Source organism: Spinacia oleracea, chromosome 4 (assembly GCF_020520425.1).
Source record: "Spinacia oleracea cultivar Varoflay chromosome 4, BTI_SOV_V1, whole genome shotgun sequence".
NCBI lineage: Eukaryota > Viridiplantae > Streptophyta > Magnoliopsida > Caryophyllales > Amaranthaceae > Spinacia > Spinacia oleracea.
Genome location: NC_079490.1, coordinates 159,874,176 through 159,884,154, shown reverse-complemented (window position 1 = coordinate 159,884,154; position 9,979 = coordinate 159,874,176). Strand labels below are relative to the sequence as shown.

Sequence of the window (9,979 nt, the reverse complement as noted above, 5' to 3'; positions counted from 1 at the left end):
GAATTTAGCTAACTGTACCTGCTGTGTCGGAGGCTCTGGGGGTGCTTGTTCCATGGCCTTCTTGCCCTTCCTTGGAGCAGCCGGCTTCCTCAGAGCAGTAGGCTTCCTTGGGGCAGCAGGCTTCCTTGGCTTCCTTGGGGCTGCTGGCTTCCTTGGGGCTGCTGGCTTCCTCGGAGCTACTGCCTTCCTCGGAGGCGGCTTCTCCGGGTACAACAGACCCTGATCAATATGGTTAACATCACCATCATCATCACCATCATCATTATCACCATCATCATCATCCTCAACATCAGTTTGAGAAACATCTTTGTCATAATAACCACCGTTCCGGTTCATCTGTTCTTTCGTTGGAGGTCTCTTTGGATACTAGGTACATGACCTGAACCTGTAGCTAGTAGTCCTATGAGCAGGTGCGGGAGGCTTAAAGGGATCCAACAGGGGAGTACCAGAAAGAAAACCATCATTACTTCCAGAATCAACAAGACCCTGAAACTCAGGAACACTTTCACCACCAACACAACTACCTTCATGTTCGGTTCCTAGTGGCGAATCAAAGACTGCAATGCGACGTCGTACCGGGACCAACTCACCCACAGAAGAGGGGCTTACCTCATTCAAACCCTTCTCTAGACATACGGAAGACGGTGTCCCCAACATCACCTCCTCACTTTGACTTTGGTTAACATCATTCTGCCTGTCAAGCATGGATATCTTATCGTCCAACCGAATTTCCAGCAACTGAAATATCTCTACAACTATGTCAACAGTTTCTTTGTAACTGGAAGCCTTCTTACAAATGGGATCAAACAACACCTGCAAATTATCATACCTGCATGCCATGCCAAAAACATATAAATAACCATATAAAACTTGATTTTTAACACTTCATACTTGGGATGGATCTCACCTGCAAACAGCCTCTGTCTTCAAAGGGTCATGGTACATCACCTTCACCTTAGTATGTTTTCGTTCAACATCTTTCCTCCAACGCCGAAGTATATATTTTTCAGGAACTTCTGTTTGGTTGTTTAAATCGAACAACACCATCATGTGCCTACACATGATTCCATGGCATTCAAAGTGCTTGCACTGACAACTAACTTCTTTGGTCACGTAATTAAACGTCGCAACATACTTTATCTTCCGTCTCGTAAGGATCTCCTTCCTAGAATATTTAGGTTTTACCCACACCCTATCCTCAAGCTCATACTCCTCCAGAGCTTCATCCAACATCTTCCTTCGAACACAATTCACGTAAAGCATTTTGCTACACTCTCTTTGAACCTCATTAAACTTAGCATCAGTATAACATTTCTGGAACACTTCTTCAATTGGAAATCCAGTCAGAATTTGCCTTATATTTCTCGCCGTACTTTCATCCGCCTTACTTTCCGCATTTGCTCTTCCATCCCTTGCTTCGCAGTAAGACTCAGCAAACTCATACAACGCAGTATGTTTGTCAACATAACAGTCAAAGAAACTGTTTATGCTTTCGACCTGTTGTGTCGTCTTCATCCCGGCCCAAAATAAATGCTTCAGGTAAGCAGGGATCCACATAACCCTTTCCGCGTACATACCTAATCATGGAACAAGTTGTAATGTTAAGGGTCAGGACTACATCAGTTAATGCCATGATCAATTCAAGGTTTAAAGAACAACAGGTTTGCAAATTAGACAACACGGATCAGTTTTACATAAACTTAACAGATCCATGGACAAGTTTGTGGAGACCATGTTTGTGCATACACTATAGACTGATCAAGGACATATGGACAACTGATCAGATCAGATCAGTCTATGCTCAAACAAGGATGTGCAGACCAGGGATCAGTTTGTGCATAACTGATCAGATCAGGTTGTGAATGATTAGTTTGTGCATAAACTGATCAAATCAGGTTGTGCATATCAGACCTAATCATGGAACCAGATCAACAAACTAACTAACACTATGTAACATCATCCACAAGCTGATCAGATCAGACATCAGGCATCAAGCAAGTAGGGTACCCATCATCATTTCATCTGTTTTCAAAATGTACTACATCTCAGTTTTCAACCTGTAAACATCTAAATGTACTAATGGGGATTGCAACATCTAGTATTCACCAATATCTTGAATTTTACCATTATGAACAAGGTGCTAGACAAATCAACATTAACTTAAGACAATCATATTCACATCGGAACCAAATCATACTAACCTTCAAGCCAATCAGATTCTTCCTCTGACAGGTTGTAGCGTTCCATCACAGTTGCCCAATTCATTTCAAATTCTTCAGCATCGAGACTGTCATAAATTGCATGCTCCAAGTCTTCCTTCAACTCCTGGTACTCCTCATTCTTTCCTAGCTTCCTACAAAACTTCTGCGTAATGTGCCATAGGCACCACCTATGCACTGTTTGACTCATGGTTGACCGTAATGCTTTCCTTATCGCCGCATCCTGGTCGGTCAATATCCCTATTGGGGCTTTGCCTCCCATACACTCCAACCAATGACTAAATATCCACTCAAAGGTGTCAGAATTCTCACGAGAAACCAACGCACAACCAAGTAAAATGCTTTGCCCATGATGGTTTACACCTACAAAATTCGCAAATGGCATTCTGTATTAATTGGTCAAATAGGTAGTGTCAAAGCACACAACATCACCAAACTCCTCATACGCAGCTCTACTACGAGCATCTACCCAAAGAACATCTTGCAACCTACCATCATCAGCTTGCCTAAAGACATGAAAAAAATCTGGATTATCTTCCTTCATCTTCTCAAAGTATGTAAACATCGCCCTTGCATCACCCCCTTTCTTCTTTTCTTTTTTCCTTTTGGCAAGGTAATCATGAATATCCTTCTCTGAAAAGGGCATGTGCGCTTTACCATTCCTTCGCGTTGACATCAAATTATATACTTGATTTGTCCTTAGCCCAGATTTCTTACAAACCTCAAATTCCCGACCGACATGGGGATTATCTTCAATGAACTTCTTCCGAAACGAAGCAATTGTCCGGGACTTACTAGGGGTTGGGTAGTGATTTGCGTTTCCCTTCAATGACCTACGTATAACCCACTGCCCTATCTCATTGACACTAGCAAATACATGTACGGGACATTCACATTTCTTAGACTTGCGTACCCCACTACCAACATGAACCTGGTTATCAGATGTCCCAACATCACCACTAACCTTCCGCTTCCTCTCTGGCACCCCATAGCACTCACAAGTCCACATAAAATTACGCCGCTGTTTAACTACTACTCCCGTTCCAGACCCCTCCTCTTGTGACAAAGTACATTTCTTTGACGAACCACAACGACGGACAAAACAAAAACCCTTTTGCCTACCATAACCCTTCAATTGAACATCAATTGCCTCCCAATCAGGAAAAACCATACCCTCCTTCACTTCAGGAACTTCCGCTTCCTCCCCATATGCAGTCAATACCAATTTCTTGGAGGGGGTTTTGAAACCATCACCCCCATCCTAAATTTAACATCAACAATATTGTATTTTAAATCAAATATATTGTTGAAAATAATTTCTTTGTTGAAAATTTAACATCAACAAATATATTGTTGAAAATAATTTCTTTGGCTTGCATAAAAATATCATTCCAATCAAATATCATCCCAACTATTGGAACAGCAATCACTAATACAATTCGACATTATTATTCAATTATTTTTACCAAATAATCATTGTAAGTGTTCCATATTTCCATTATATTATTAAACATTAATATTAGTCAAAGCATTCCACAATTCATTCGTAAATATCAAAGCAATACACAATAAATTCATAGAAAACCAAATCTCTGAAAACAATAATCCAACAAATTTATAGCACGAACTTATATACGAAAGTACAAATTAATATAGCAACACGAAATTACACAATTCTGATTTCGAAGGCACAAAATTGAATGCAAACTCAGAGCAATAATATATTACAAACATTACGAAATAATATACCAAAAAAAACCCTAATTTTCTGGGTTCAGAAGCTAAATTTACCTGGTTCAGACCATCTTCTTCATCGGAAGATTGAGGTTCCCACCTCCATTCGAACGCCCCATCTTGGTCGTTTAGTAATCTCCCAGATTCAGCGTCTATTTCCCTCGAACTCATCAAGAAAATTGTTACCAAATCTCATAAGAAGAAGGTGTCTGCGAATTTTTCCCCCAAATCAATTGAATTGGGGAATACGATTTTGTGTGCTCAACGTTTATTGCTTCCTGAATGTTCGAACAAGATGAGTACAGATTTGAAGAACTGAAGAAGAAATCGATTTGGGGATGAACTGAAGAAGAAATCAATTTGGGGATGAACCAGAAAATAACAAACTGATTTGAGAAGAAGATCACTTAATTCCATGTTGCAAGGTCCAACAGGGCATTGGTGCCATGTGTGTTTCACTGTTTATTTTCATTTTCCCCCCAAAATATTTTTAATTTCTATTTTCCCTTTTTATTTGGGCCTGATATGTATTAGTAAACACATATCTGATATGTGTTTTTACTTCCTCGGCAATTTGTGGATAAATTGAAGTGTTTGCTGTACAAAATGTGGTGTAGTACGAAGTGGAGTACTCCGTAGCATTTAATATTTATGTTGGTGAGCCGAGTTTATTTTTGTAGTTGGCTTCAATTATCACCTTAGCCACAGCCGGCTCCACAAACTTTAAATGGCCTAAGTTCGTATGTTTACCAAATTTAATTTAATTTAATTTAATTAAGAATCAAATGGCTTTTCTTGAATAACTTGAAACATCAATTTTGTAAGTTGTTATAACAAATAGTCCGCGTTGTTAGGCGATTATGTAGGGGTTAGGGGTAACTAGTAGGACAATAACATGGGTACGTAAATTCATGGGTTTAGGCGAAGTGATTGACTGATTGGTGAATTCGAAGTCAATTAAATTAATTGTACGTACGATTATTTATTTATACAACATGCTAATGACATCATGATAAATACCCTGGAACTCTCTCATGAAAGGAGGATGTTAGAATAATGTCTTGAATAGTTGAATCCATTACTGCAACATCCCAACACGGGTCTAGCAAGGGATAGCAATTGATCGGATTCGGGTCGGATGTAGTAAACTCCAAATCCGATCCATTTAAACACTACAAAAATTTGTATCTTTTATGACAACCTAATAACGACGGGTAAAAAATCCATCGCAAAAAGGCTTTTGCGGCGGGGATAAAAACTCAATAAAGACGGGAACAACCGTCGCAAATGTCTTTTACGACGGGTTAACGACGGCCCCCTTTTATGACGGGTTCGCAACGGAAAATCCCGTCGTCAATCAACAATTATTGACCTTTAGCGACGGTATTTCCCGTCGTTAATAGTACATTTCTTGTAGTGTAAGATTCAGACTCCAAATTTTCATCCATATCCAAATCCATTTAAGATTCGGACTCCAAAATTGCATCTGTATCCATATCCATTTAAAATTCGGACTCAAAAAGTTGTATCCATATCCAAATTCGAATCCATAACCATATCCATATCCAAATCCGAATCATGCGTTAAATTTACTTACATAGAACTTGTATTTCTTAATTTTAAAATAAATTAGAAATCTTATTTCTCATTTACCAAAATCTAATAAGTTTCTAATAAATTAATAAATTACAAATATATGCGCTTTAATTAAATATATTAGATTAAATTAGGAACTTCCTTTTAAAAAAAAGTTATCTGCGAAAAATAATACATTTTGAAATAAATTCGGGTCAGATTTGGACTCGGATTCGGGTCGGAGTCTCTATAGACTCCAAATCCGATCCATATCCATTCGGATTCGGATGTTTTAAATCGGATTCGGTGTCAGACTTTTTTTTCCCGGATTCGGATCGGATTTTTTCCTTCGGATCGGCTCGGACTTGATTCGGAGTCGGATGTGATTGCCATCGCTAGGTCTAGCTAGAGAGTACTATATAAACTCGACTTTTAGGTCATAATCTAGTTATAATCTGTAATTTGTAATCCTCAAGAACAATAAAACTTTCCTCCATAGCCTCTGCCTGTGGATATAACTAACACATTGTTAGTGAACCCCATTAAATCTCTGCCTTTTTTATTTACGTTATTTATTCTTTATTATACGTACGCATAAAGCTAGGGAGGGTACAAAAGATTTTAAAAATTCATTATCCCTTACTCTAGCTAGGTCTTGGTCAAGTGTTGACCTATACACCCATACTTGTTTATTTAGTTTGCCTAGGAGAAATGTTGGCATGGAGAGGATGCTTCATTACAATGCTAAACTCTTGCTTTTCGGACAAATCAATCGCAACTCCCTCAATATTATCCCATTCAAAATTCCAAACCAGATTAGCCACAAAGTACTCCAGGTGAAGCATGGCCAAACCAAAAGCGGGACACATCCTTCTTCCAGCACCAAATGGCATCATCTTTACCGTAATATCAAATCCTTTTGTTCCTTGAATTGCAAGGAATCTCTCAGGGTTGAATAGCATTGGATTCTCCCAAACGGTAGGATCCAAACCCATATCCGCAACCATGAAGTTTACGATGGCATTCTTAGGCAATGTATACCCACCCAACTCTACCTCCTCAGTCACAGCGTGAGGCAAGACGAAGTGACTTGGAGGGTGTCGTCTAAGTCCCTCTAATACTACAGCCTTGAGGTACGGCATCTTAGACAACTCATCTTCTCCAACCAATTCTACTGTAGTTTCTCCAATGACTCCCTTAATTTCTTCGAAAAGCTTAGCTTGGATGTGAGGGTACTTGATAAGGTTCGCCATTATCCACTGCAAGGCTGCTGAGGTAGTGTCAGTTCCTGCATTAAGGAATTCTGAACAAAGATTCACCACTTCTTCTTCAGTCAGCTTTCTCTTTGCTGCAATATTATTACTACTTCCATCTTCAGTGAGCTCTAGTTTCAACAAAGTATCCAAATAAGATGAAACCAACTCGCCGGTTCCATCATTAGGAGTTTTGGCTTGCTCCTGCCAATATATGGCAAATACACAAGTTATTAAATAGGTAAGGTAAGTTTGTCAAAAATTACCTTATAAAATTGAATTTTTGTAAAAACTACAGTACCTTATAAAAAAAATGTTGTAAGTAACTACCTTATAAATTTTATATGTTGTAAGATACTATCTTTGGTATGATCATTAGCATTGATTCAAGATTCGAGGATTGACTTTATTAGATGTATCTCACGTGGTATTTAACGGGAAAAAGGTAATTAAGGCTCTGTTTGATAACTCATTTCAGTCGACTTAAATGATAAGTTGTCTGAAATTATAGTAACCTTATCATTCTAGAGTTGTTTGGTAAACAGTCCAGACTAAATTTCAAGTGCTAATATGGACTGAAATTGAGACGCTACTTCAAGTAACGTTTGTAGATCAGTCCACAAATTTCAGCACTGTTTTCCATTTTTAACAAATTAATACGGGTAATCAAAAAAGAAAGTTGGTTGTAGGATCTCTATTCTCAGCCTCAACTGCGCAAGTACGCAGCTCCCCTTGACTGCATTGTTCGTCATTCATCAATTCTCATATCAATTTCTCCAATCACAATCTATTGCCTTTTTGTGTGATCAATGCCTAGAAATCAAATTTTGCTAATTACTTCTGATAAATTTCCATCAATTTGATGTGCTTTACAACTATTCCTAAGTTAAACTTAAAGTTTTTGACAAAAATATGGACTAAGTTAACGAATTTGAAGATCTAAAAGAAGGAAAATGACTGGTAATTGGTATTTGATTGTAGTGAAGAAATGGGGAGGGAGGGGAGGCGGAAGAAATAATGAAAGCAGGAGCATGTAAACAAAAAAAAATGTACTTCGTATAAAAAAAAAGGAGAAACGGAGTATAGAAATATGAGAAACCCATCACCCAGCACCCGGGTTCGTTTTTTCGCATATCTGATATGTGTGGAAACACACATATCAACTAAAAGACAAATAGCTAAAAGACAAAAAAGGAAGTACCCATTCATGTAAAAAAAGTACCATTCTGTAAAAAAAAGTACCATTTGTGTTTAGAAAAGTACCATTTAATTATTTTTTTGTCCTTTTTCCTATTTTGTCTTATGTTCTTATATGTATTTCCCAATACATATCTGATATGTATTTGTACTTCCTCCCCAACACCCATCTATCATTCTTTATATAATACTCCGTATCAACTTTAGTATTTCAATAGTACATCATGTATTATTATTTTATTTATAACGCTTAATAGAACAAAAAAATAAAAAATTAAACAATAAAATTTACCAAACAATTCATCTAATCCGTTAACTTATCAGTTTCAGCACCTTATCAGTTTCAGGTAACTTATTAGTTTAAGCTTTATTTCAGTTAATTTTGCCAAACAAAGCCTAAGTGGCACGTAAAATATATATAGCAAAGTCAATCCCGGAATTTTGAGTCAACCTAGCTTCATAATTCGAAAAAAATGTAGGCTCTGTTCTGTTCGACTTATTTTGACTTATTTCAGACAAAATAAGTTCATATAATATAAGTTCAAAAAAATAAGTCTTTTTCAAACAATTTCACACACAAATAAGTTTTTTTCAGATAAAATAAGTTCAGATAATATAAGTTCATTCAAAATAAGTCCAATAGAACGGAGTCGTAATATCTTACAACATATAACTTTTTTATAAGGTAGTTAATTACAACATTTTTATAATAAGGTAGTTTTTTTGGCAAAATCATAATTTTATAAGGTAGTTTTTGACAAATTTGCCAATAAATAAGATTAAGAAGTTTACACATATTTTTATTAAAATTGCAGTGGTGTTGTAAAATCACATTTAAAAGAATTATTACTCCGTAGTTAATTAAAAGTTGTAGTATGATTTTGTGCAGTTTTGTGAAAAAATAAGGATATGGTTTCTCACCAGAGGACCGTGAAGGTCTTCCAATATTTTCTTCCGTGCTTTAATGTGAGGAAGTAGCAACTCTTCCCGTTTGTTGTTTAAGTTGAAGACCTCTTTCCAACGACCAAAGAAGAGAATTCTAGACACCGAAAGCCTGCATATATCGAGTATGAGGAAACGATTGAAGGATGTCAGTAATTGACGTTGAACTGCCTCAATCTCACCAATTTGGGACTCATTCAACTTATCCCCAAAACACATAAACACAAGCAAGCTAAACATATATAGCAAATCGAAAGTGATCCAACACCCTGACAACGTCAAAAGTCAAAACCACCCACATTTCTTGCAGTTGAAGAAACCTTTAGGTTATTAAGGAGCATTTCAAGGACCCACTTCCATGTGTGTGAGAAATCCTTGGTTCGTTTAGGGTGCAGGATTTGAGTAGTCAAGTTTCGACGAAAGAGACGCCATGTAGAGCCATAGTTAGCTGAACTGATGTTGTGTCGGTTGCAAGTAAGAATCTTAGCAGCAAAGAATGGTTTAGGACGGTCTGCAAAGATAGCCCCTTTCTCAATTAAGGCTTGGTGGGCTAAAGAATAATCGGCGATAAAGATTACTGGATTTGAAGGTATACGAACCATAATAATTTTTCCATATTTAGAGCAAAGTGATCCAACTGTTGTTTCAATTTCTAAGGTTGATTTTAGAAGCCATAAGATTGCACCGATTATGGGCACGCATATTGGTTCCGGGGGAAACTTGGATTTGGAGAATTTTAGAGAAAGTAATACCTTGATAAGCACAAGTGAAATGCATGCTACTATTACTATAAGAGCATACCATGTTTCCATTAACTCCATTTTTACAGGAATTCAAAGGTGTTGAGTTGTTGACAAATATTATTCAAACTCAAATTAAGGTGCTTTAATTTCATCAATCAAACCATATGTTATATATACTACACATATTAGACTCCTATTCCAACTGTAACTCTAATTTTTTTTTTTTTTTTTTTTTTTTTGGTGTTAGCAATTAAACGGTTCACCCTTGGGGATAATTCGGATTCGGGGCGAGTTTTGGGTGGATAGATTTCAGTCC

General features: G+C 37.2%; 2 protein-coding genes and 1 pseudogene across 2 annotated transcripts; all 3 read right to left on the bottom strand.

Annotated features, from left to right (window-relative positions):
• Window positions 1-366: 366 nt before the first annotated feature.
• On the bottom strand, window positions 367-2,604 carry LOC110774669 (protein FAR-RED IMPAIRED RESPONSE 1-like). Its single transcript, XM_021979228.2, has 4 exons — window positions 2,202-2,604; window positions 1,136-1,577; window positions 908-1,054; window positions 367-829 (listed from the first exon to the last, which is right to left on the bottom strand). Exons 1-4 carry the CDS (start codon window positions 2,602-2,604, stop codon window positions 367-369), a joined length of 1,455 nt encoding a protein of 484 aa, XP_021834920.2.
• Window positions 2,605-2,610: 6 nt separating this feature from the next.
• On the bottom strand, window positions 2,611-4,124 carry LOC130472089 (protein FAR-RED IMPAIRED RESPONSE 1-like). Its single transcript, XM_056842515.1, has 2 exons — window positions 4,011-4,124; window positions 2,611-3,480 (listed from the first exon to the last, which is right to left on the bottom strand). The coding sequence occupies exons 1-2, from the start codon at window positions 4,122-4,124 to the stop codon at window positions 2,611-2,613; spliced, it is 984 nt and encodes a 327-aa protein (XP_056698493.1).
• A 2,093-nt stretch (window positions 4,125-6,217) lies between these two features.
• On the bottom strand, window positions 6,218-9,732 carry LOC110774668 (cytochrome P450 89A2-like; annotated as a pseudogene).
• Between the last annotated feature and the right edge of the window lie 247 nt (window positions 9,733-9,979).

Bases quoted from the DNA above. Each gene is read 5' to 3' on its own strand.
- LOC110774669 (XM_021979228.2), bottom strand. From the start codon at position 2,604: ATGCCATTTGCGAATTTTGTAGGTGTAAACCATCATGGGCAAAGCATT. The intron at 1,578-2,201 runs GTTAGTATGATT...TTCCATGATTAG, and splicing joins AGAATCTGATTGGCTTGAAG to GTATGTACGCGGAAAGGGTT. The intron at 830-907 runs GTGAGATCCATC...CATGGCATGCAG, and splicing joins AAGACAGAGGCTGTTTGCAG to GTATGATAATTTGCAGGTGT.
- LOC130472089 (XM_056842515.1), bottom strand. From the start codon at position 4,124: ATGAGTTCGAGGGAAATAGACGCTGAATCTGGGAGATTACTAAACGAC. The intron at 3,481-4,010 runs GTAAATTTAGCT...TGTTAAATTTAG, and splicing joins AAGAAGATGGTCTGAACCAG to GATGGGGGTGATGGTTTCAA.